Source organism: Grus americana, chromosome 11 (genome assembly GCF_028858705.1).
Source record: "Grus americana isolate bGruAme1 chromosome 11, bGruAme1.mat, whole genome shotgun sequence".
Lineage (NCBI taxonomy): Eukaryota > Metazoa > Chordata > Aves > Gruiformes > Gruidae > Grus > Grus americana.
Genome location: NC_072862.1, coordinates 2,303,356 through 2,330,994, shown reverse-complemented (window position 1 = coordinate 2,330,994; position 27,639 = coordinate 2,303,356). Strand labels below are relative to the sequence as shown.

Here is a 27,639-nt window from a genome sequence, read left to right as displayed (position 1 = left end):
CACAGTCCCTTCAGTCTTAGTCTGCAGACCTGGATGCCTGCTGAGGTGTCTAGGAGGGAAGAGCAGCGAGCTTACCCTTGTAGGGGTTGCTGCATCTGGAAGAGGAAAGAAGACTTAGAAGCCTTCAATAGGAGAGGCTGACTAGCGGAAGAAAAGCGTTAACTTTATTGCCATCAGGGACCCAAGGCTACCAGGAGACATCCGGCAAAGCCCAGCCGTGGAGAACGACGCCAGTGCCACCATGGAAGCCAGAGAGCCCCCACCAAGGTGCAGTATTGGTGAAGGGAGGAATGGGAAGTGTGAAAGTGTTGGGCAGGTAGGGTTGGATGCAGGCAGATGAAGGCTAGCGAGGCGGACGGACAAGGAGAATACTTTGGTAAATTTAGGGAGTATTTCATTTGCTGGAGAGTGCGTATCTTGTGAGGAAGGAGGTGTGGAGGCTCGATGCAAGGAACGAGGCTGTAGGAGACAGCCTGTTCTGTGCCGAAGCCTCGGTAGATACACGGCCGTGCAAAATGAAATTGGGACTGTTCTGTACTCTCTTCTTCCCTGGCCATTTTTCTTCCTTGGCCAAACTCCAGTTGGTGTTAAAAACCAAGCTTGCTCTCTTTCCCCATGACATTGGTTGCCCTGGTTCTTTTGGCATGTTCCAACTCTCTTCTAATAGAAATATGCTGGAAAACACAGTGTGCTTGTAGGGGCCTCGTCCAGAGGCTGACATCTAAGCTGCCTTCTCCCATCAGGGTTAGAGCCAGTAAGTCCCAACTTCAGTAAGTGTTTCTTACTTTTAATGGGATTAAAAAGATGCTGTCAGGTCATACTTGCTTTGAAACAAAAAATGATTTTTTTTTCCCCTGACAACGTATCTCTAATAGATTTTCTTTTTTCAGCTTTCTGCAGATGCCCGTCAATAGGATCCGTCAGTCGCGTTTCTTACATCAGTCTGTGTAAGATATCACTGACAAAGTGTCACTTCTGCCTAGTGTGTTGTTAGAAGCGTGTTACTTTCGACCTCAATTTTCTGTAACTAGCTTGTCTGGTTGCACTGGGCAAATAAAAAAAAAATGCAGGTGCTGTTTCTGAGAAGAAAAGGACATTGGACATGTTTGCTTTCTGGTATTGAGGATTTATTGAGGTTTAAGTTAACAAAATGAGTTACTTTATCTCTTTCTCCCCTTTTCTTAAACTGACTTTTGTTGCACCTATGAAATAGTAACTTATGGATAACTTTGTCACTGGTACGGTAAAAAATCCCCACGTTTATCTGCAGAGTGACAAACAGCACGAATAGAACATAATTAACTTGGCCATCGTCTGTCTGCATGAATTTACACGCCTCTTCCAACTTCCTTCAAGAAAAGAGGGAAACGTAGGCTTGGTTAGATGTGCAATGAGACCGAGCTCCCTCCTGGGAGAAGAGGGGTGATGTGGGCCAGCGGATGGGGATTCAGGAGACCTGGATTCAGATCTGGGCTCAGAGTCTGACCCGCTGTGCGTCCTTGAGAAAGTCACAGGGCTGCGCTGCTCCCTCCTTCCCTCTTGCACACCCTCCATCTTGCCCGCTCAGACTGCAAACTATAGAAATGAAGTATAGAAAACTCTGCTGCGTTATAGGCTTGAGGAGGAAGAATACTTCCTCTGAGAAAGTGCGTTTCTCCTCTTTAATCTAACGGTTCATCAAATGACAATTTGTGAGCAGATAGCAGGCTCCTGGACATGAAAGGTTGCAGTTAAATGGAAAACAAGATCATGTGGTAGATAAACATATCATGCTGATATTTTTTTTTAATGTGTAATTGCTAATGTAGTTACATTTTAGAGGTGCTGAACCTTCTCAAAACCTAACGCAATTCCTGAGCTGCCTCCCGACCGCGAGCGTGCAAGGATCCCGACGTTCGAGGTGGCGTGGCTATGGGTCCCCTGTGCCGCCGCCGTTTCCTGCGTGCTCCGGACAGCGTTGGTGGCTGAGAAGCTGCAGGATTTCACTGCCGTTGACTTGGTGCTCAGCTGAGGAGCAAAGGACCTTCCCTGAGATGGTGTGCGCGGCGCGTGGCACTCATCCCGGCTGCCTGTGCTCTGCTGCCCAAAATCCATCGTATTTGTCTTTCCCTGGTGTGTGCAAAGAGCTCCTTTTAGATTTGCTAAGTCAGAAGCTTTGCAAATGACAGCTTCGTCCTGCAGCCGCAGAAGAGTGATTATTCGCTAGATGATCTTTTAAATAGAGCACTTCCTCCTCGCTTTGGCTGTTTTAATGGGATTCATAAGAATCTTTCTCACAGCCCTCAGGGAGGAAACTTTCCTTTCTTACTGAAATAAGAATGGGAAACATCAGGTTTTGGTTTCAGTTTTTAAAAACTGTTAGCTGCACCTATAAAAATAGATATGGAATGCTGGGTGGGTGTTATCCAAAAAAACCGTGGAAATAATTACAGAGATGTTAGTTAGGAGAAACATTGGATCAAGCCTACAGGGCCAAATTTTCGGCCAAGTAACCTTGTTGTGGAGTTGGATTTAGCAAAGTATTTAAGCACTGGACTTTCACTTAAATCTAGGGAGTCAGGGTTTGGGTGTGTTTGAAAACATGTTAGCTTGCTTGGCTGAATTTACAAATACAAGGATGGTTGAATTCAAACACACTGACTTACACCTGGTCTTGTGGGTTGACATAATGTTACAGATATCTGTTAATTTATGGATGATTCTTCACATGCATGGCAATAGCTGATGCCGTTAAGCAGTCCTTTATGTTTGCTTTTTTGTTGTCTCTCTATTCTTAAACACTGAGCTGTTTTCTGTTAAAAACTGAAGCAAAGTTAAACTTTCAGTATGGAGTTTCCTGTCTGCACGAACGAAGCTGAAGCAGTTAGGTACGGTTTGAGAGACTGTTCTTACCTAAACAACCTCAATAGTGGAAAAGACTTTGATAAAGTGCTGATCCAATTTCTGTAATGGTACGTATAAAATTGCCAGTCTCTATTTAATTGAGCACTAAACCACAGTGAAAATATGATAATAGAGAACTAAGTACATCATGGGACTGCAAGGCACAGCGAGGAGCTTTTTTGCTCAAAACAAACATCATTAGAACCATCTTAAAAAGATTAAGTATTTTGTATCCCAGTTGCTGGAAATCAAACCGTCGGCAATAAGACATATTTTTGTCTCATTTCTTTTACAAATAGGATTTGCAGTCATAGGTTAAAGAATTAAAATCCCACTCAAAGCAGACACGTGAGACGTGGTATCGGCAAAGTAGCTTCAGATTCTTTGAAAAGCCTTTCAGCATTAAATTGCTTGAGATGAGGAATAGCATGCTGCAGAAATCCTGCTACAAACAGTCCCCATAAGAAGGGACTTCAAAAGGGGGCCTTGACTCCGCTATTCAAGGAAAGCAAACTTTCAGCATTGCTCTGAAGCCTGTGATTTCTAACTTAGCATCAAGATCTAGATGAGTGATGGGAGAAATTAGCGTGAAATGTTTACAAAGCAGTTGCGTTTCCTATTCTGAGATCTTCAAAAAGCAGCTGTCTCATTAAGGTATTTGATATTTAAGTCAGTTTGATTTCTAAGTGTTTTCAACTGGTAATTCTGCTCTAACTGCCATTATGAAATGGATTTTCATGAGAAAATGGAGTTGAGTTTCAGCGACTATATCAAACTTATACTGGTTTATTCAAGGCCATCAGGCGAAGCGTATGATCTGCTTGTGCCCTAGAACATGATGAGTCCTTTCAGTCCTGGTGGAAGCCGTTGTGAGGGAGGCTCTGCAGAACTTCGCCTTTGGTTCGGAGAGGAGCGGGAGTGCTGGTGGTAAAGGGCTTGGTACAACCCCTCCAAGTGCTTCGTTTGCATTTCAACATTGGTTCTTTTCGTTGGCTTTTGCTGTACGAAATGCAGCTTGTTTGGAGGATATGCACAGGATAATCTATAAGTAAGAAAATAATAATAAACGAAGCCTGTAATTATGGCACTTCCTGTTCAGTCAGAAGACCACGCTCGCAGTCCCATGATGGAGATTTGCGTTCACCAAAGCAGTACAGAGCAGTAGGGGAAAGGCAAGTCCTAAAACTCTGGAGGTGCATAGGAATGTTTCCTGGGCTTGATCCACTGCCTGGATTTAGCCAATGCATTTTCAGATCCAGACCCATAGAGCCAAGCTATAGACTGGCACGGTGACTTGTACAGCAGCACCTCACAATTCACGTGAAATTCAGCAGGTTTCTATGTTTATTTTTTTGGGGATAGTTTCTTAAACAGAGACTTAATTTTATTTTCCTGTGCAGATAAACTGTATCTAAAACATACTTAAAGACACATAACTTTTATATAGATAATATACGTGAGGAAGTAATCACCAACATAATTAAAAAAAAATCAAGCTGTCAAGGCTTAGAAAATACCGTAGCATGTGTTCATCTTTCAGGTGTTTTTTGATGTCTATTGGTAGATATAGTCTACTTAATGTACAGTCCACTTTTAGTTCACCTTTCATCTCTTGTCTTAAAAATTAAGTCTGTCTTTCTGTCTGCCAAAATTAGAGTCTTCAGCTTAGTGGGAAGAGAACATTATTTTAAAAACTTGTGTTGCTGCTGTCAACATTGCTGCCACCTGAGTTAAGCCTCATAATACTTATCTGGAGAAACCTCAACCACTTTTGCTAGATTTGTATGCTAGCATTGCCGCACTGCTATCATTTCCTTATCAGAGTACTTCTTTATCTTTGATTTTTCAAGTAAGTTTACCTAGAAGGAATCTTATTTCCCACCAGTGTTTAAGAGGACAACAATGCTCCGTGGCCAGGACGCTGCCGTGTTACAGCTGGGACGTGGTGGGTTTCTTGCAGGACTCTTCTCTCCTGCAAGGATGCCGTAAAACTGGGGTTGTACATAGCAATAACTCCAAACGTCCTCCTAGGGCCGTCCCCTTCTCTGCTGCTAATCAATTGCTCCTGGCACTGGCCTATCTAAAATAAATAAATTGCAGAGTAATGATTGTATTTGTCTACCGAGCACAATTGCTTTTCGAGCAGCGTGATTGTGCCTTTGGCTGTAAGAGCCAGGTACTGGGAGCGTGTGAGAACCCTCCTGCCCTGCGCTTCCAGGGGCTGCTGGTGGTCGTCTGTGTCTTCGGCCAACGCGAGAAGGGAAGCATCCCCTCCCAGGCCAAGGGGACACACATGGATGCTTTGGCTGATGTGTCCAGGAGGGAACCTGTTCTCTTAAGTCCCTGTGGTCTGCCTGTGCTATGAACTTGGGATAAATGTGCCACAGTTGACGTTTTTAGTGCCTCAACTTCTGGGTTCTCCAGCTGAAGATTCCCGTAGAGGTCTGATTTTGGGGGATTAGTATGGTCAGCTAATGTTGACAGTCAGAGCTGGTTTTAGAAGGTTTTCAAACTGGGTACCTGGAAACTTGGCACTTGAAAACCTTCCAGTTCTACTTTTTGTCTCAGATATCCCAATTGTCCTTCTTATCAAAGGTGGAAAATAATTATTTGTGGTAGTTGATCGTTTAGTGTTTAATGCAAATAATTTATCAGTTAGTGGAGTAATTTTGTTAGGTGTCATGAGTCCCTTGTGAGGAGACTGAAAGCAGCTTTGAAGTACGCTAAATCAGTTTAGAAATTATTCTCTTTACTTGTAAATCTTGTGTGTAAGGAGCCCTGTTGGGTCATTCAGTCCCTCGCTCCATCTGCCAGTTCAGCATGTTCCTGAGTACCGGCCAATCTCAGAAACAGCATGTTTAAAGATAAATGTCAAGTGGACTGACTTTTGGTGCTCAGTTATTAAAGACCAGAATAGATGTAGACAGTGTTTATCCTAAGGCTTACCCACAGTATGATAAATAGGTATTGTACAAAGAGGCTCACCCTAGTTGGGATTGGCAGCATGCTTCACGAGAGCGGTGGAGGCACACTCCGTCCAAGGATCTCCTCTTGCGTTGGAGATAACATCATGCTGATGAGCATTAAAACAGCATTCAAAAAGAATACAAGAAAAGGGTGAGTGAGGACTTAACATGCTAAATACTGCGTGCTTAAGAAAAGCCTTAAAAAATAAGGTTATTGTGGCCAGATCAACCCTTTGTAAGTCTTAACTCCAGGAAAGCTGATGACGAGCGGGACGCACGAGGAGCACGGCTGTCCTGTTGGGGACGTGGGGAGGCTGGGTTCAGCGGTGCCCCAGGCAGTCTGCGCCCGGAGGCACGCAGCAGCGGAGCCTGGATCTGCACTGATGGCTTTGCAAGCTTGCCCAGAAAAATTTAAACAGGATCTGGTGAACAGACCAGCAATGAAATTCAGTCATGCCGTGCACCTGAACTACTTCCAGACTTAAAACTACCTTTCTGTTACCCATAACCATACAACGGTTATAGGTAAAGTTGCGAAGCATTTTATTAATGGAAATGTCAGTCAATTCAAAAGAGCTTATTTTAGGGGTTTACACTATCATGTCAGGCTTAGAATATCATGGTATATGACATGGTATGTCAGGATCTTTCTCAGTAAAGAAACTGAAAAAAAAATTGAGACTACATTCTGGGAAGTAATGCAGAAATTTGATTGTCCATCCTTGGGCCTGATTTTGGTCAATGGTCTGAGACTATTTTGTTTTTTTTTTTTTTTTCAAGAAAGAATTCTTCTCTAATGGAAGTCAATAATTTTGACCTTCACAATCCCTTGAGAACAGCTGTGCTGCACATCTATTTTTTCTAAGGGAAAAATGATGTAGTCCAGTAAAGTAACCCCCTCACACCCCAAATGGGATACCTTGAATGCCATTGTAAAAAGGGATCATTTGGAAGTATCTACATTTCTTGTTGACTTAGATACCTTTTGCTTTCGGCTGTATTAATTTAGGGCTGAGCTTAAATTTTGAGGGCTTAAAAGTTTTTTAGTATGAAGTTTGTAGTTAACATCCAAGTCAGGAAATGAGGAAAGCTGTATTTGTAGTGATGCTAATTCAGTCACTCAGCATATTTCTGTATGTTTTGTGGCATATCTCTTAAAATAGGTAGTGATGTTTTTCTGTCCACTTATCAAGAGAGAATGGGAACGGACTGTGTAACATATGCAGTGGCTGAAGGACTTGGCATTCAACAAGCAACCTGAAGCCAAACGGTTTGCTTCTGTATGCACACGGATTTGATTTCAGAGGAGCTGAGACTTCTTTACTCTGCATACGAACTTGGCCTGTTATCTTTTGTTTTTCCTGAATTTCTTTTTAATTGTAAAGATGACACAGGGATTTACAGGCATGAGAATGTCGGTAGTGTGCTTTGACTTAATAATAATGACAGTTGTTATTATTACCACCAGCACTTTGGGGTTGAGGCAGGGAGGAGGGATAGCTGTTTGCAGCTTTTTAGAAGAAAAGTGTAGTTTCAGGTTTTTTGCTTGCACTTGCATATCTGCAGTGCATTATCAACATTGACTTTTAAATCTCCGTGAATCTGTCCTTGTTGAGCTCCAGCCTTGCTTAATAAACTTGATCCTTACACTTTCGGTAAACAAGATAATGTTCAGTGAAAGGGAATATTTATCCCCTGTACAATGTCAGGGCAGTGCTCTATAATAAGCATAATATCCCGCTGCTTAGTTTTCCTGGCGGTAGACCATTTAAAACTGATTTGAGTGTGATGTTGGAGAGGGTGAAAGTGTTTTTAATTTTTTTTTTTTCCCTTAAATCTGGGAGTCTGGTCCCGGGCAGTGTTCATGGCAGGGCTGCCTGCTGTTTGAAAGCTCTTAGGGCGTTTTGAACTTGGTGATCAAAAAGCATGGTTTAGGAGGATCTCCAAGATTAAATGGCCTTGGAAAAGACGTCTTTGAAAGTCTATTCGGTTGGGCTTCTTTTTATCTGGGCTCATGTTGCTTGTCTCTTTCTTTGTTGCTGTGACAGATAGAAAACTCTCTTTTCTATATTTATTTAAAGGACAGGCATGTTCTGTATCATTCGATCCAGAATTTGGGGCTTTAAAGGAAATATAGTTCTTAATGCTGTGGAAGTTGACAACACAAAGTGGCTGTCTCCTCAGCGTTACATTTAGGCAATCTTTTTAAAAACAGGATTGAAGTATTGCTGATTTCACAGGGATTTGGCTTCCTGATACACATATAAAGTATTTGACTGTGAAAAATCTTAATCTTTACATTTTTGGAGGCAAAATCTGTTGTCAGGCATATTCAGTGGGTCTTCACCTGATGCTGGTTTTGGGACCGCGTCTGTAAGCGGGTGGCTACCTCAGTGTCGGTCGTGTCAATATTTTGACATGACCAAAAAGTATTGACACGAATCATGTTCATATTTTATGTTATAAGTCCCATGAGCACCACTCCAGCACACCTATAAAACGTGCTCAAACCTGATTCTGACAAAGAACCTGGCAAAGAAACACCTTGTGATTTAGAAGGTACAAATAATGTGACTGAAGCCGAGGCAGCCCGCTCTGCTTCCCCTTTCCCTCTCACGGGTGGGATGAGGCGGGTCGGTACGCCTGGACCGAAACGGCTGTCAGCTTCTGCTGGGATGAATACGGCTCCCGTAAAACAGTCCCACACCGAACGGGATGCCAGTAGCTGTTTGTTTTTTCCCTATTTTATTTTTCTAAGCAAGAATTTTGACATTCTGTGTTTTCTTTGATACCTGAAATTCCAGTGCAAGAACTTGTTCAGTTTTTCAAACAAATGGAACAAACAAAAGCGAAGGGTCCTGTTGTTGTAACCTCCAGTAGCTTGTACCGAGAAATTCTGCCTGATAAATGTAACGTTGTGCTTTGTTCTTCTAGGGGCAGTAAGCCAGAGATGACTGACAAGATGTCGAGCTTCCTTCATATTGGAGATATTTGTTCTCTCTATGCAGAGGGCTCAACAAATGGATTTATTAGCACTTTGGGGTAAGAATGGCTGTTCTCTTGTACTAAAAACATCCGTAAGAAGGAATAGCAGAACTCAGCTAGCTATCCTGAGCCTGACTCCCAGGAAATAACGGGTAAAGCAAGGTAGCTTTATGTACAGATTTGGCCCTAAATTTAAAAATGGCCTAAAGCTAACATGGCAAACTAGACATTGGGAGGATGGAAAGCGTATCGATGGCTATGGTGTGGTTTTAATGTCCTTGGTGGGGAGGAAGGAGCTTGTCAAGTTAAGCTGTGGGTAAAGAGAATGAATGTAAGCAAATGATTTCATGTTGTCGTCTGTCCCGTGTCCATCCGTGTGTCCCGTCCTGTCCCTCCCTGCCCCACCAGTCAGGAATGAATAAGCCCCAGTGCAATCTGCTGATTGGAAAACAGGATGTAGCATAGGCAATGCAAGTAGTTAAAAAAAATTAAAAAAAAAAAAAATTAAAAAACCCCAAAAGAAGCCCTGAGCCAAACCATCCATATACCACTAATTTACCGCTGTGACTAGTTTTGTCTTTTCTTACAGTACTTGAGGTTTCTCGTACAAACAAAATTGTTCTTCTCCAAAGGAGAACACGTTTTGAACCTCCAGCCTTGCCAATGGCCAGCACCGCAGAGCTGCGGCGGGAGCTGTGCCTCGCCGGCTCCTTGCCCCGGTGCGCTCCCCTCGGAGCTCCTTTGTGCTTTCTCCTGCAAGGGATGGGAGCGGTGCTCTGGAGGAGAGTGCCTCCTAAGCAGCGAGAAGCGTGTGCCACTTCGTTAAACAAAAAGTAGCTGTTGACATAGGACGAGTTTGCAGAGAAAAGCCGTGGAATTGAAATACAGCTCTGACGAGTGACAGGGTATGTTTTATTCTGCTCAATTGCCGCTGAGGAGAAATCTCTCTGAACATCAGAAGCTGGCAGTGGAGCTGTGTATGGATTTGGAAGACCTTGCAGGGGGCTGGGTGAGAAGCTCAAAGAGCACATCTGCCACCTCCTTTCAAAGCAGTGAGAAATTAGAGGGAGGGGAGTAGCATGCATGACACATTGCTGTGGTACTTCAATCCTGAATGAGTAGCAAAGAAGCAACCAGGAAGCTTGATGATATGGTGAGTGGGCACACACACAACATGCGCGCTCTCATCTCCAGTAGCCGTAAGGGTCTCAGGGTGGGTACAGTGACAGCAAATTTTTTGATGCCTACTGTCCAGATGCATCTGATAAATGGAGCTCTCAAGCAGGGTACAAAGACAGCATCCTGGTAAGTCTCCGGGCAGGAAACGATGGGCTGGAATCTCATCTGAGTGACTCCAAACTAACTTGTAGGTTTAGTCCTCTAGCTATTAGGACTCTGGAAAATAAGGGGGCAGAGAAGGAAGCAGACACTGAAGATGCACCATGATCTATTATAGGAAAGAGAAGAAAATATGGGATGCTGCCAGAAGGGAAAGAAGGTATGATAAAAGCAAGGGGCGTAGTAAGTAGGGTTGGTTGAATAGTATTTGGCGAATGTATTTGACAAATTTCCCAGGTACTCGTCAAATATGACATGTACACTCTGCAGTATTCGATCAGCTGTGTAACCTGCCAAATACTATCTGCTGAAAACTGGCAAAACGAATTGAGCGATACGATACATTCAGCTATTGTTTTTCTTCCTAGTATTGAAGCAAGTTTGGCAGTAAATAATTCCAGAATAAGTAGAAAGTTGTTATGTTTAATCCCATACAGTGCATGATGAACATTATGCAGTGGCTGTGGCTTTTGATGGCATTGCTGAGCGGATATTTTTCACCATGGGTAGTCCTTTTAGACATTACAGGCCCTAAGCGCATATATTTTCTAGGCTTGATGAGATGTTCTCAGGGCAGGTCTAAAGATCCCTTAGCGTTACAAGCATCTTTGATTTGATTAGTACTGTTTTAAGGTAACTGCATTATATAATGGCCACACATCTTCTGAGCCTAATTTAAGCCAGAAATCCCGATTGCTATGTGAAACATGAAATGCATTATCATCTTAATAAGCCTTTGTAATCAAATTAGTTTTGTCCCATATTTAATTTAGTCTTTGTCCTGGAGTAAATTAAAGAAGCAAAGGAAAGATTCGGTGTAATTGTACTCTATACCATGTGGAGTTTTGACAGTCTTATGTCATAACAATGTGTAATGACTTGTTCATGTGGTTAATGAAGGTTGAGAAACAGATACCACTATACATTCTAATGTCGTTCTAAATCTTTGAAGAGTGTTCCTATTTAATATTCCGATGACATGACTGTTGCTTAATCGGGACTTTACTCTTGCTGTTTCCCAAACTCAGTGCTGTCATCATTATGATTACCGGTGTACAATATATCCCCTTTTGTGTTTTGCACCCTGTAAAATTATTTTCTTAGGAGTTTGGGAAGTTCCTCTTTACTTTCAATTGAATCTCAGGATGAGAGGGATATATTGCACTGAGATTATCTGTGTGGGATGATCAGAGTAACCCGTTTGACTTTTGATATTTTTTTGGCCCTTTGTTCACTAGAAGCAGATGTTTCAGTCAGCTCAAATATTAATACTACCATTTTTGTTGGAGCACATATATGTATATATAATACTGAATAGGGAGAAAATCCATGGGGAAAAAGCAATTTACTCTGAATGTTTGCATATGCAAATTTTAGATGCATAGAACTGTTGAGTCCACTTAATCTCTCTGATCTCTTAATTTTTATGCACTTCATTATTTTCCATGTTTGTTGTCTCAAGATGCTCCCTGCATGTAACCAGCCTCTGCAAGGAACAACTCTCATATTCTAGGTCTCAATCTTTCTCAAGTTGATTCTGCATGAGAATGGACCTCTCAAACCTTTAAGACCTTTGGAGTTTTACTTTCTACTTTCGCGTAGAAAGCCTCTTTGACAGATTGGTTTTTAAGGGGTCAAATTGAGTCATTTGGGATCAAATCAGAAACCACAAAGCATTTGGTTACAGTTGCATTTTCATGATTTGGTAATAGTGTTTGGTAAAAGTGCAATTCCACGTTGATGCAAAGCACGCTGAGGGCAGAGCAGTGCTCACAGGCGCATCTTAACTATTTGCTTTATTCTTTGGGCTTTGAATTGACCCTGTGGGGGTTTTGCCGATGCGTATTCACAGGAGAAGCTCTGTCCTGACGTTCCCTGTTGGAATCCCTTGGGTTCACTTCTCCAATTCACCTCCTTCCTGGTAGAACAGGAGGAGGTTGGTTCAATCCCTTGTCTTATCTTCTGTTTATGACTGGTGAGCAGGAGGGCGTATTTATGCCTTCCTTTCTTCTGGGAGTCAATTTTTATTGTGGCAGTTATTGTTTCTGCCTTTTCTTAATACTTGAAGGGTCACAGGGGCAGTGTCCAGTCTGCATAGTCGTCATATTTTCCTGTTCTCTACCCTTCATATAAACACATTGGCAACATTATTCAAATCTGTCCAAGAGGCAATAATTGTTCTAAGGCTGTCTCTCACCTAACTAGAATATGGGCTGTTCTGTCTGCACCTCAAGGAGGGGACATAAAGATGATGCAGTATACAGGAGCAATGACTTATTTATTGTCCCGCCTATCCAGGAGCATAGCTCTGGGCAACAGTAAAAATTAGCTGCATGCTTCTTACAAAGATTTGGCATCAGTTGGCATTTGGGGAATGTCTTCTGCTGAAGTGGCCACTCGGATAAAATATTGCAAATAAATGACTTTGGTTTTGCTAACAAGGATGTAAGCAATTGCAAGGGAATAGAATCTCACTTTACTTCTCGTTTCTTTGCAGCCTTGTGGATGATCGGTGTGTTGTACAGCCAGAAGCAGGTGATCTTAACAACCCACCCAAAAAATTCAGAGGTAAGTTTATTAGACAGCTTATTACCCTTCTGGTTGGGAGAAGTCCTTCACTTTGTGCAATCGTGTGTAACTATTTTTGACCTCCACGCTTCCTATAGAATATTTTAGTGTCATGAAGGGCAACTCATGAGGGGGGGAAAAAAAAGTGTGTAAGTGTGAATGTCTGTGTGAAGTGAGTTGTGGGACTTGGAAAGTTTTGTGAGGGAGTGGAGGTGGAGTTGCCAACTGAGGTTGGCTTTCAGATCTGTTCAAACTGACGGGATCTCTGCAAGTTTAATTCCTTTTTCTCCATACTGTCATACATGCCATTTAGTACCAAATGTATCTCGGAGAAGACAAAAAACAAAGAGAAGCAAATGTTTGTAACAGCTACTGTTGTATGACCTCATTCGATATTAACTACATTTGACTTCACTTTCTTTCTGCCAGGAAACTTATGCTTAGTGATAAGAAATTACTGCCTACTTTTTTGTGCAGTTTGGCTAGGGCTAATTTGTTTAAGACAAATCTCAAACAGGAAGAGAAGCACTAACTGGCATTTTGTTTGCAAAAATCTTCTTGAATTCTGTTTTCACCCCTTGGTTGCATCTTTTACCTAAAGGAGAGCTCAGCCAAATATTCTAAAAAATTTGATCGACTTGTTATTGCTGTTCTTAAATGTAGCAGCAAGTGTTTGTCTTGTTTCTTTGTTAGTTGAATCTTGTTTCCTTGGTTCTGCTTTGCCTTTATCAGGGGCTCAGAACTACCATAATTCTCTTCAGGTTTGGCCAGAACTGCAGGTGATTGCCCTTGGAAATAATATGCCTTCTGTACTGCTGGCTTTGTTTGTTGTTTGGGGGTTTTTTTAGGGTTTTTTTGCTATGACATGAAGATGTCTCATATAATGAAACTCTCTTTTTAAAATATTGTTGAAGTCTGTGAGTTCTTGTTGGTTTTTTTTCTCCCTTTTTGCTGGAAAACTAAATAGCTGATGATTCAAATACTGAAGAGGCAACCTGGGGAAGTTTTAGCATTCAATGTTAAGCTCTCCAGAAAAACAACAATGGTGTTATGTGAACTAGAGCCTCGACTCTAGGCATTTCTTGACGTGAAAATCATATGAAGGAATAAAGGCAGGTTTGACTGAGACTGCTGGGTGTAGAAGGAGGGGAGGGGAGGGAGAAAAAATAATGAGAAAAAGGCAATTCTTGCTAGCACAGTTTAGGAACTGCAAGTACAGAGACACATTTGTCTGACATAAAACATTGTGGTTAGACATTGTAAATGTTCTCATATTACTTATAATTTATACATGGAGAAAGAATGGTGTGAACCTTTTCCAACCTTTGTAGTTTCTTCACTAAAGCTTTCATGGGGAAGTTTATGCTTAATGGTAAATGGCAGCAAAAGTACTAAAATAGCAGACCTTTCTGTTATTTATACACATGCTTTATAAGTGTAATCTAAGATAAAATGCTTTCCATGATAAAAATGTTCAGAAGAAGTAATAATGAAGCTTATCACACCATCTTCAACCCAAATGCAAAATACCCCTTTTTATTATGAAGCAAAGGCACCCAGAGGCTTGTCTGGGGGTTGCACGGGAGGTGTCTGGCAAAGTCAGGAACTGCAGCCACGTCTCTGCAATCTTACTTGGTGTTTTTGTGACACTTGGCAAAAGATACCTCCCTTGCAAATGGAGCACAGGGTCTTCCCTAAGGTGCATTTGTCCAAACAACAACATTTACATCTGGGATATAAAGATTTAGTCTTCATTGCCATGGGCAGCATCGCAGGTACAGCAGGTCAGTAGCACAAGATACTTGCATACAGTAGCAGCGTGGGGTGGAACTGATGTGGACATCGTCTAGTATCCGGTAACTTTGTACGCGGTGCCCACGTTTGTTCATTGATTTTTTGTATGGTCCATACTGGTCATCGCAGCTGAAAGGATCACTGCAGTCTGAGGCCTGAGAAGCAGCATCGTCTTGGTTTGAATTCGAATAGGTGCAAACCACTGGCACTGGTAACTGAGAAATAACTTTTGAAAATCTTTTCAGAGCAGGACCAAAATTAATCAAATGTGACTTACGTTATGGCTTTGCACAGTACTGGAAAAACGCCTCTATGCTATAACCTGTTTTATATCTATGTGCAAATCCTCTTTCAAACGAGCTGTGCAGGTCAGTCAAATCTGCAGTCACCTTCTGGGAGGAACACTGAACGTGTGACTTCGTGGCCAGTCTCAAGGGTCTCCCCTCGGGTAGTAGTTGTAAGAAATGTAATTCTAAGCTTCTCTGAGCAGATCTGTCTTCTGTGGGCAGATGCAAAACAGTTGTAAATATAATTTTCATGCTTAATCAAAGTGGTGAGAGATATCTAGAAGCAAGATTCACTGCTTAGATATGCATACACAACTCTTAAGAAAATTCAGTGTGAAACTAGAGCATATATATCCAGTGGCAGAATTAATCCATCCTGCTTTTTTCTTAGCCACGGGTGTTTCAGGTTTTAAAAAGTCTTGTTGCCTAGGCTACACTTAATCAGTTGAATCTCGTGGCAGCAGCAAGGCTCAGGTCTGGAGGGTGGTGGTTTTTCTTTCCTCTCTACTTTAGACCCTTGAAATACAGCAGAGCTGCTGTGCACGAAGTGGTGGTGTGTACGCACCATCCCTCTTCCCGGGGAGAGCGTCTCTCATACAAAGAGCACTTGACAGTAATACTTAGCCGTTAGTATATACTGTCACTAAACGCTGATACCCGGCTTGTGGTGTGAAAATAGTCCCTGCCTGAGCAATGTGCTTCTAAAAGCAAGCGCTTTGTAGCTGAAACAGAGGTGGGTTTTATGTGCTGCTAAGGCACTCCTTGTAAAAAATCTTGGCTACAAGTTGTCCTAAGGAAAATTCAGTGAGGGAAGCTTGGTGCATGTGTTTGGATGCACCGGGTTGGACAGAATGATTTGCAGCGGCACGACTGGAGTCGGAGATGGGAGCGATAGAGCCTTTCAGTCTGCTTGGAGCAAAACGTACAGAGGTATCCTGAGGACACAGGGCTGGCTTTGTTGACAAAAGTTGTGGAAAAAGTAGGCTGACAGATTAATCTGGTGGTGGTGGAGCCCCGAAAGGGATGAAATGCAAGAGGAGGCTGAGAGTAAGAAGGGGTAGAGTTCAGGTAAGATTTGGACTGTGGTGTAAAAATATGAGACATTAAAAAAAAAAAATCAGAGGGTGTATTAGATGGGAAATACTGAAGTGCCAGAGCTGGAAAGAGCTCTGAAGAAAGATTATTAGTCCAGCAGCCTCAAGTTACTATGAGTAATAGTAGTTATAATAACCAGTAGTTATTTCACATCTTAAATGCCGTTGTGCTTCTAGGTCCTTAAAATATTAGTTTGATCACTTGAAGGTGTGAAGGCTGACTTTTTTTCTTCCTTTTTCCCATCCCAATCAGAAATAGATAGCACCCAAAGTTAGTGATTTGAGGTTAGATGGTAATTATGGTCTGAGAGATGTCAGTAGCTTTTTTTTTATTCTGGCTTTCTGAATACACTTTAAATTTGGTGGTTTATTTGTGGGTTTGGTTTTTTTTTTTAAAGTACAATGTTTCGCTGGCCCTTCATCTTTTCAGCTCCAACTAATTCAAAAGTCCTCTAAAACTGCCTTGCAAACCGTTAAGACTTAAGAGTACGTTCATTAGGGTGTTTCTTAATATAAAGATTCTTGCAAAAGAGTATTTTACTTAACTGGTCTGAATATACTGTGTACAGATGAGATTCCTGGAAAAAATCCTAGTTGTATGAATCTCCAAAAAAAGACAGTGTGTGGCAGTTCCTTGGTTATCTGCATTACTTTGAACAAAAAAAGACATTTTATGTATTTTATAAAGCTGGAATTGCTGCTCTAATTGCCATCTTTGAGTACGACTATGCATCTGAATAGTGACTATAAATGAACATCCTTTTAATTTGCATGGGTTTATGTGGAAAGTATGAACTTAAACTGACCCTCTAGCTAGGCTAAAAGCGCCAGTGTTTCGTTAGAAATCAGTCGTATTTAAGTGCACAGAGACGGACAGCTATTTTGCAAATTCAAGTCAGACCTAGCAATAGTGGCAAAGCTGAAGCAGAGCCCAGGGCTGATAATTCTGTGCTTTCGCTGCTGGTTCTGTGCTCTGTTAGTCTGTGTGTGCTTTTGCAGAGGTTTTATTTGTGTTCGTGTTGTATTGGAGCGTAGTGCTGCGCTAAGCCAAATGTGTTTGCTTAATGCAAGACACTGCTACTACACCAAAACAGTCTGTCTGACAGCCTTCTCGGGAAATTCCGTACAGCTCTTTATTTGGGATGCAGATCTCTCTGCTGGGGATCCAGCAGCTTTGGAATAGCTGCATGGAACGCAGGGGAGAAGGGCGCTTACTGGGTTAATTTGTCCAGCAGCCACCTCCTTCCAGAACATTGTTTTAGTAGTTGCTGGGCAACACTCTTTTTTTGGCAAGATGTTCAAGGAATGAACCCATATCTTAGACTTAAAATACCCTCATGGTGAAGCAGAAGATGAGTAGTTCAAATTCTGTTTGTTCTTTTGATCCTAATCCATAGTGCCTGCCCTTTCTGAATATTGCCTTCACGAAGCCGTCGGTTAGGCTTGTCTGGCGCTGAGGGTCTCAGCCTTTGAACTACAAGTTCATCTGCAGTACAAGAAATGGCCTGAGCGCTACAAAGAAGCTTTAATATATAAATATACATGTGTATTAAAAGAAATATATCTACACCCCCAGTTCTTTTGATGGATTTCTCTTAAATTCATGCTGTGCTCAGCATTGATAAAAGTCAATATGCTTCTCCGTAACAGAAACCTTCTGAGTTACGTTTTGTTCTTCATAGCTGTGCCATCGATGATCTGAAGCCTATACGCTACTGCTTTGTTTAATGTGAAGGAAACAGTATAATTTATGCAGTACTGATAGAGGCTATGGAGTTACATTGCATACATACAGGATTATTTAGCCTGTTTTAGCCAATGCAAGCTTGTTTATAGTTTGGCATTAGAACTGAGATGAAGGGAATTTTCAGTTGAAGGGTCACATGCATAGTTTTCCTAAACACTTTAGAATATTAACAAACAAACAAAAACAAATACCCAGATTCCTCTGCCTGTTAGTTTTGGAAAAATATTAGCAGCCTATAGAAGTGCGCTTTCTAGGTGGTAAGGTAGTTCGGTACCATCCGCTGTACTCACCAAGAAGAGTTTTTTAAGGTATAAGCCATCAAGTGTCATGTATTCGGCTCCAGATAAGTGTGTAGCCTCAAATCCTATTGCTCCCTGTGCACATTTTTCCGAATCTACTCTGGTGAAAGCAATTACATTAGCTCAGATTGCTTTTTAAACTTTGATGTGAAATAGTCTGAATTGTATGACTTTCTGCATACATTAGATGGGTTGGAGTGGGTGTTTTGCGGAGGTTTGAGGGCATATTCCTGGAATGGTGGTGAGAAGACGAGGGGTGATAGACCTGGGCTGCATGGCCAAGTTTAGGCTCCTTTGCCTCTTTGAACATGGAGTTTCTAATGCTGGTGAAATGTTTGGGTATATTAATTACTAAGGTTGCCTTTATTCCTTTAAGGAATATTTAAACAAATGTCTACATACGGCCTTTGTCACTCTAATAACCGCGTATTAGCAGATAAAACAGCAGGATTCCGTTTTCATGCAGGAGGCAGAACTTCTGGGAATGCTTGAGTGCGAAGTTCAAAGCTTAGCGCGGTGGTCCTGAAGAGAAATACATCACTTGTATGTGACTCCTTTTCAGTTTTGAGATGTCCAAGACAAATTAAAATGCTCACGCTGAATACCAAGAGTAGGAAATGGGGCAACTGTAGTAAACACCTACTTAACTAACTTCTCTGTTTTATGGCCAAACACCACAAAAAAGAAAAAAATACGCTGCTTATCCCCTTTTCAAAGAGAGTACTAATAGGATGATTTAGTGTAAAACCAAAAGAAGCTTTTGGGTCGGTATGATGGAAGAGAAAAATGATGAAAATACAGTCTAATGTTGTGCCTATCAAATTTTTTTTATTTAAAATTGAAGCATTGATCATTTTGAGGAGAAAAAAATCTTTCAATCTTGCTGAATTAGGATGTAGTTAAAACATCTAAAATACATGTTCACTGCCTTGATGAGGAATCCTTCAGTATGATTCTAAGTATTTATAGAACTGTACTAGAAAACTGCCAACTGCTAGTACGCATTTGAATTTGATGCCCTTTATACGATGAAGAAATCCTGAGCGCTTTCTCTAAAATGTGAATCTTTAGCCCACTGCATCCTACGTACAAGCAGATGTTATAGACAATTGTCACTGTGGCATTTAGGTATCTCAAAAAACTGGAATGTCAGAAGCGTTGCCTTTTCATACAGACAAATGTGCTTTGTATCTGCTAAAGCTTGGAAAACCCGGTGAGAGTGTCCTAATGAAGAGCTGCTGCACGGCTCACGAGGACAGCCCAGCCTCCTCCATCTCTGCAGGTGAAATGGTAGGCAGTGTATACAGCCTCCTCTGCTGGCCCTCGGGGACTTGAGGGGCATCAGGAACACCTCATCTCCAAACATTGTGGGGTTTTTAACCACAGATTTGGTGGTAGTGCCGGGCTCATCAATCATTTCTTCTCTGGCTTGCTCTATCAGCAAGCAGCTGAGGAATTGGAGCTTTCCCGTTGCGAGCACAGCTGGGGAATAGGTGTTACGCTCTAACTTGTGTAGCTGCTGTGTCCTGTAATTTATTGAAATGTGCGAGAGTAGCTGGCATCGCTTTGAAATCCAGCAGCGTTAGGATGCAGGAACCAAAGGGAAGCTTTTTTTTTCTTTTTTTTACATAGGAAGGTAATTATTGTCATGGAGAGTGCATTGGAAAGCTGGGTTTATTTAATTCGCCACATCTATTGCAGTGTGGTTCCTCACTGACCTATGAAGCCAGACAAGTTTGCGGTCCAGTTGGTAGCTATGTGTGCTGAAGCGCCAGGACATCCTAACGACATTCCAGCTCCATGATGCTGATGTGCTTTGTTGAAACAGTGGATAAATGATTGGCTAAATAATTACTGGTTTAATTGAGGTGGTTCAGCACAGTTTTTGTGTGTCCTAGTGACGGAGTACCAAGACCATAATGGAACAGGTCTGTATGGCACTGATTACAGGAGTGTTTAACTCGATGCGAAAAAAGTTGTCGATACTGAACAAGAGGAGGAGACGGGTTTGCTTGGGATCCAGGGCACAGGCTGTGAGGATTGGCTGGGGTGCGTCTGCATGCTGCTCTGTACCCAGGCTACTGTGGTCCAACAGCTGTCTGCCAACTTCTGGTTTTAAAGTGCTTTCATCTTAGGTGTTTTGCATCTAGATGAAGGCAGAGCAAAGCCCCTTTGAAATAGAAAGTGGCCATTAATATGCATAACTGGAACGCTGTATGAAAAACCCAATCTGTCGGTTAAGGTACTGCAAAAGAATGAGGGGGGATTTAATTGAACTCCTGGTGGGAAGTTGTATGATCTGTGCGCTTCGTTTGCCCTTCTGAAAAATGTAGGTAGTAGTTCCGTACTGATGAGCCATCCTGTGCAGGACGACAGGCGGAATGCGCTGGTGTAGCGACCGTGTCCTAAAAAACGAAGAAATAAGCAAAGCGCTCTGGTTTGAATGTTCGTTCTTTCTCAACAGCTCTCGCAGGTCTGAGCTTTTTCCCCTGTGGAAAGTTCAGGGTATTTCAGGTAGGATCGAGGGAGGGATTGCCAAAAAGCAGTGCTTAGCTATTAAGTAGAACAGTACTGTTAATAAACCTAGCCCCAACCTTGTAGACAAAAGAATACTGTGGCTTTGTTGCCATAGTTTCAGTGCAAAATCTGACCTTAGCTACAATAACATTCGGTTACAAAGAACTAGCTAATCAGTTTTCTAAAATTAGTGTGTTCCCTAGTACATAAGCCAGTATGAACAGGATATTTAATGAAATATTATACTTAGTCACAAGAGCCCAAGGAAGTGAAATGCCTCGATGAGTTGTGGGGGTGGGGTGACATTGGTGCATATCTTTTAATATAGCAAAGTTATTAAAATTTGTGGCTTGCTTAATATTTAGGGTAGCTCCACTGTTGTGTTCTGTGCACTCAGTCTACTTTGTTCCTTTTAAAAGCTCTCAGAGTCTGTTCCGTAAGCTGGGAAGATTGAGATGCTGGTGAGTCTCCTCAATACTAAGTACGTCCAGAGGGTCTTCAAATAAACTTCAGAGCTAGTGTTGGGCTTTTTGTTAGCACAGCCTGAGCGCTTTGCCGACGAAGGAGTCTTACTCGTATAGAAGGATGCAAATATTGAAGCAGATGGATAAAGTCGTGAAGTTTGTGGAAAAACCCTATATGTGAGGGAAGCGGTCTCCCAGGTATTAGGTACCAGACATCTTCAGCTTTTCACCAGTTGTCTAAAGTGTTGAGAAACTTAAGGGAGCGATTCAGAAAGGCTGGTTGGTAAGGTCTGGCGTGTAAAATACTGCCATCAGTCCAGAACACCTGACTTGAGAGGGCATTTATTATGCCTGAAGCACACTGACCCAGCCTTGGGTGAGATTTCATCAAACTGTGGTAACCTAGAATCAAAGATTGCTTCATGGAAATAAGGGAACAGTGATGAATTATCAGGTTTTCTTATGTGCAAGTTGGTTATTTGGGTATTAATGGAAGAAAAATATGTAATATGCAGATTTGGGGCGGGAGGCTAGGTGAGCTGTCTGTTATTTGCTTCTGTTTGAAATTTCAGTTCTCATTCAGCCTGCTCGGTGTTTCTGCCTGGCTGAACCGTATTGCCCCTGTAGCTTTCTGGACCCACCAGCACGCTGAATCTTTCTCACTGTAGGTCTTGAATGGTAGTTTGGAGCTAAGGAAGCTAAACTGCCTTCTCCGCACGCCTGACGTACGGGATCGTGCTGGTGAAACACAGCTTTGCTGGCGCCTTGTTGGCAGGACCGAGACGAGAGCCTTTGTCATCCAGCTCTCCATCCCAACTTGCCTGCTGTGTCACGCAGTGATGAGTGTTCCCTTGCTGCTTGGTGCTTGAGATACCAAATACATCAGAAGAAGATTTAGACAGGGAGCATCTAAAGAGTCTGACGGGTGCTTACCAATTTGGTGGTAGCTTTTGTTATTTCTGCTAGCCAGAATAATGAGTCGTCACCTCTTCTGACAGTGCTTTGCAGTTAAGGTTAAAAGTGCCTGTAATTAGTCAAAAGCAACTGTAATTCATGTAATGAATTTCCTGAGACTTAGCTTTGGCTGTCCTGGGTGTGTAGAAGCACAAACATTTGGTGACAAATGCAGTGGGGTTTGGCTCAGAAGAACGCTTTTCACCGTGAATGCGCTGACATGGCACAGCCGAGCTGTCGAGCGGATCCTCTGGCTCTCCTGGTTTTGCTTCTGCGACGTGCGGCTTGTGATTCCTGATACAGCACGCAGTCACGGGAAGGTGTGATCCGTATTCCTGGATCTTCCCATTCAGATTCGGGCTACCATGTTTATGCTTCAGGGTTTCCATTTTTCAGCCTTGTAAACCCAGCTGCCTTCCGCAGTAAGCTTTAGGAAACCATACCTAGCTGTTACTTTGGCAGAGGTATGAATGAGATTATCAAGTTTTTTTCCCCTTTACATTTTTATGTGGCCAGATCTGATTTCCTCTTAGCCCTTGACTTGGTGTGATGGTGAGGGGTTTAATTTTTCAGAGGGAGCAGAGAAGTGTGCTGTGAGACCCCCGAGGATCTTGTCTGTCGAACTCCTCAGTCTGTTCTGTAGAATCTCACTTCTCTGTTGCTTTTAGGACAGAGTGAAGTTCTGTGCTGCTTGCAAGAGCAGTAAGTTATACTAAAAGCTTCGATTATTTTACTTTACCTAAAAAATAAGGCTTTATATTTTGAAAGGACTTAGAGTTCAAAAATATTTTCAATTTAGGTTATTTACTTAAGAAAAGAGATAAATATGCCGAGTACCCATACTCAGCAGGTACTGCATCCAAGTGCCGCACGGAAGTCATTAGTCAAAGAGGAACCCGACCTCAACCCAGAAGTTAAATAATTCCACTTCTCACTTTCTGGACAGCCTGTTCTTCTCTGAGCAAGAGTCCTGACTAAAGCGGTGGTATCTCCTCAGCTGTGAGCTCAGGGAGGTAATGCTGTAAGTGCTCCTGTTTGAGAGCAGTCAGGAGAAAAACCAGTGAGGCTGCGAGCATAGCCAGCCATGGAAATGTGCTGTTACGAAAGCCAGACCTTGCCAGTTGTCTTTGGTGAGCAGTTTGTGACACTCGCATCTTCCTCCATTCCCACGTTGCTGCTGGAGATTGATACCCCGTCCTTCTCGTTGCAGAATCTGGATTCATCTTTCAGGATGAAGTATAGTACTTCATGTGTCAACACCCGAGTGTGATTTCTCTTCTTCAATTATTGATGTTAATAGCACCTCCAGCTGAGTTCTTCACATTGCTGGGTGGAGATCAAGGTGCCAGTGCTATCTGTCAAGCCCTTTGTGATTTGGGACCTGTCTATATAATAATCTCTAGTCTTTCCTTCATAACTTTAAACTTTGTGTTCCAAATGCTAGGAAACAAGTGAATTGTTGGTGAAGGTTCTTGAGTCTGAACACTGCATTACACTTTTTGTCATCCGGAAAGGAATTTGCTTTGAGGTCAGTCTGGAAGAGCACCTCCTGGTTCTTTGGGAATGAATGGGAAAACATCAGTTTGTTTCCCTGCTTGACAACGGACTGGCTGGGGTAGGGAGTTACAGAAATCCCAGATTAGCATTAAGTGACCCCTAATGAATGCAACTGATATAAAGAAGCCTTCTGTTTCTCACCTAGAAAAAGTATTGTTTGTAAACATATCTGTACTGATTATTTTTTCCTCATTTGCTTTTAAAAAGAAAAATTAGCATATGTAGGAGGCTGTTTCTTACGCACTGCACTTGCCTTTTAAACTTCTGACTTTGTGGTCCTATCGAGGGACAAAATGCAGGCAGTGTTTGGCGTAGTTTTGTGGAAGGTCGGGTGGAGGCTTGGAGCCAGCTGTACGGCGCGTTAGTGCTGCTCTGGATGCAGCCTAGCAGAGATGCTGAGAAAGCTGAGCTCGGCAGCTCTTATTAAATACTGTTATCTTACTGTGAAAGTCAAAGTGTTTAAGTTGGCATGTCTCATGCGAATGTTTCAAACACTGGAATAGCCGTTACAGATTGACAGTAAATGCAGCGTTCCTCAAAAATCTTATTCTAATGCACAACTCATTATTCAGTTGAGTAAGAGAGTTACTTATGTGTTAGGACTAACACTTCCTTCATACCTAATTTGTGAGAATAATCAGTACCGAGTGCTCAGTGTTGGCAATTATCATCTGTTTTGGTTACATAATATACAGAAGTTCAATGAAAACATAACTGCTTGCATTTTGGTTTGAAGAGTCTTTCTGTAGCTCTGTCAGATTTTTAGAATAAGAAATCACCTCCAAGCTCTCAGCAGAGAAACTGTGACATTGCTAGAAAATGCTGCTACAGGATCCTCTCCTGCTTTAACTAGAACACATTATCTCCGAGTCAGATTTTATTAAGGATCCCGAAAGCTTGGCTGTGCAAAAGCAATCTGGTAGCACTTAGACCTTGTATTTAGTGAATGTCAGCCCTTTTATTTGTCAAGGTTAAAAATTATACAAGGAAAAAATAAACACAGAACTTGTAGGCATGAGGAAGTGAGGGAGCCAGGATGAGGGAGCAGCCGTCCTGAAAAGGAAAAAATCTTAGCTATATCTGCAAAAATCCTTTCCCCCCCTTCAGAGCCGCACATGATCTCCAGCCAGCACCAGTTCAGTTTAAAGAGTCCCACGGGGCAGCGGCTCAGGCTGACGGTGACCGGGCTGGGGGCTCAGTGCGGAAGGGTTGGTTTGCGTTAGGGATTCCAGCCCACGACTGCTCCTTATGCTGTAAATCTGCGCTTTATTTTTGAAGAAACAAGAATAAATCTCGGTATTATTAGAATGTAACCGGTACCTATGTAGAAAGAGGAAAAGTTTACTCCACTCCCTGTAAACCTCTGAAGGGAAATTGTTAGACCTGGTGATGCTGGGATACTGAACGTGGCCAGAGAGGGTTCAGCTGGGTTGTCAGTCGAGTGTTTTTTCAAAACACCTTCAAAACGCAGAAGTTGCACTACTGACCTGACAAATGCCCCATCAAACGTTTGGATTAATTGGCACCAAAGGCTTCAGAGAAAGGCTGAAGAACCGATTTGGTGGATTTGTGGTTTTGCTGGGTCGCAAATGGCTTCAGCAGACAGAGACGACTTTCTCAACTGCAGCGTTTTTCTGTCAATTTAACTAGATGTTCTTGTCAAAAGCATCTGGGTGCCTTTGACTTCTCACTCGTTTCTTTACATCAATATTAAGCAAAAGTGCTTTTTGGAGCGTACACATGCATACAACCTTGCCGGGGGTCGTGTTGACTTACTTAGTTCTGTCCTTCAAAAGTGCATTTTATGTATTAAGAAGCAACTACTGTATCCCATGCTCATGTGACCACAACGAAGTGACACTGGAAAGCTGATAAGAAATTGAGGTAATGTACTACAGGAATAACTCAATTACCAACAAAAATTGTTTCTTTGCTGGCGGCTGTCGGAGCACTTGGCTACGGAAGCGGGATGGTGACTGCGTGCCCTGCGTGTGCTCGGTACTGAGCAATACGTAACCATCTTTCCCTGCTGCAAAGTACGTGCTCTCTAAATGGGAATGACAGCACCCTGCGAGCTAATGTGTTGGGGATTGGAAGGTAAATCTAAAGACAATATAGATTTCAAAGATAATTCTTGGTTATCATTGACAAGTCTTAAAATAAGCTAAGAATTTATATCCTCCTACTCCTTGTCAGGCAGATGGCCTTGGTCATGGCGAATGACAATGAGGAGAAGATCCTTCAAATATGATCTACAGGATTTAATTCCAAATATATTTTTTTCCATATGCTATCAGTCATGTTCTTAAAGTTTTTTTTGCATTTTGAGGAGACCTGGGAGTCTTGACAGATGCTAATTCTGCATTGGGATTAGAATTTGTCTGCAGAGAACTCTTTTGAATTTAACAGGTTATTTGTCTTATGGTCTCCTTACAGGTTGGCACGTGTGTGTGTACATATATATACATAAATAAAAATTGCAAGAGAAGGGAGTCAACTATAGGGGATTTTACATTTAAATGTAGTAGCTTGTGTACTGAATATCAACTAATATTTCAAATCAACTTCTTTTACCCTTAATACTACGGTTGACGTTAGATTTCTAATTTTTATCTGATGCAAAAATTGAGAAGGTGTTTTCATATTTCTTTCTTTTTAGTATTTAGCTGCAGTTACCTTGAAAGGTCAGCAGCCATCACCATAGCTTTTCAGTCTTCAAATCCTCAATGCTAAACAGTAGCTTTGAGGACCTTGAAGGCATATGGGTAGCAGAGCAAGACATAAAGGGAACAAATGTGAGTAATTAGTGCTTTGCCTCTGTGAAATGTTTGATTGAGGGAAAACCCTGCAGCTCTGCTGAGGCCAAACTCATTTTAGTTGGTGTGAACTTGGCCTGGGGATTGACTTCAGACCTGTAGTGGCAATCAAATTTATCAAGGACCATGGGGAAGCTGCCCTTAAAATGGGATGGCGTTTCGGAATGTGTTGAGTTGGGATATAGTTTTGAAGGTGAGTTGGGGTAGAGGCAATAGCAGGCGTGGCAGTGTGTTTCAGAGGGGTGCCACAATTCACTCGTGCTGCCTCTGCGCCCCAATCCAGCATCCGTTTGACGGGAAGCGGGAGGGATGGGGAGAGGGAGCAGCGCAAGGGAGAGGGGAAAGCCCTTTGCAGGGTTTTGAGAAGACAGGGCGTTCATGTGGGATTCTTACTCTTTACCTTGGCAAGAATAAAGGTGTTCAGAATAAAACTGGATAAAATATTTATTCCAGTAACTTGTCCAAGAAACCTTTATTGAAAAGAATATGAAAATACTGAAGATTTCATATTCTGAAGTTCAGAAGAAAAAAAGAAACACAAACCAAAACTGTGGGGAAAACTGTAAAAGTTCTTAGGGGAAAAAGTCAGAAAAAGTGGCTCTTTAGAGACATTTTCCGGCGCGGAAGGGATTTCTGTTTGCAGAAACTTCTTTCTTTCAGCTTTCTGTGTGAAAGCTTTCATAACCGATAGCTTGCATACTTTTGTGCTGTATTGAGGATCTTTGTGATCCTTTGCTGAGGTTTGTTCCAGCCTAAAATGCGACTGTCTGATGATAACTGTGAAGGGATTGAGCGGAGCTGTCTGCTTCTCATGCAAAATTAATTCCATCTTGCTGTACCTGGCTTTCCCTTTAGGAACGCTTGCTGTTTACATTTTCTGGTTTCTTTATTTTACCTTTTCTGTGCAGGAACGACTGGATTTATCTGCTCTGTGTTTTTACAGTGAGCCTGGTCATTGCTTTGATGGCCCTGCTCCTACCATAGCTGTAAAACTACAACTGGGGGTAGTGGGGAGGGGGTGCTAACTGTAGCGGGGGAAGACTTTGATGTTTTACTAAAACCTCAGATTTGTCACACAGGCCCACTGCCATGGACCATTGTGCTCGCTACGCATGTCAGCGCGTTGAGAGTCCCAGCTTAGGTGTACCCTTGAGATGGTGTGGTCTGAGATCCAAACAGTTAATGGCTCTGAAGAGCAATGCGATATTTGTGCAGGGTTTAAATTATGGCTAATATGGGATTAAAGTTAAACATTGTGTTGGGAATGAGACAGCAAAGTACTCAAAAAAAAAAAAAATTTTAAAAAGTGTCAGGAAAATGAGTTGCAGCCTTAGACTTAAAAACTCAGTAAGGTGAAAAGAAAAACTTTT

At 42.2% G+C, this 27,639-nt stretch overlaps 1 protein-coding gene across 9 annotated transcripts in view; it reads left to right on the top strand.

The window, feature by feature from the left end:
- ITPR1 (inositol 1,4,5-trisphosphate receptor type 1) overlaps nt 1-27,639 on the top strand; it is a 185,368-nt gene that overhangs the window by 11,441 nt on the left and 146,288 nt on the right. For all 9 annotated transcript variants that reach the window (XM_054837654.1, XM_054837656.1, XM_054837652.1 and 6 more), the window contains exons 2-3: nt 8,784-8,891; nt 12,670-12,740. In XM_054837654.1, coding sequence (XP_054693629.1) covers nt 8,800-8,891; nt 12,670-12,740 — 163 coding nt within the window. In that variant the 5' untranslated portion in view covers nt 8,784-8,799. The remainder of the gene's footprint in view (nt 1-8,783; nt 8,892-12,669; nt 12,741-27,639) is intronic.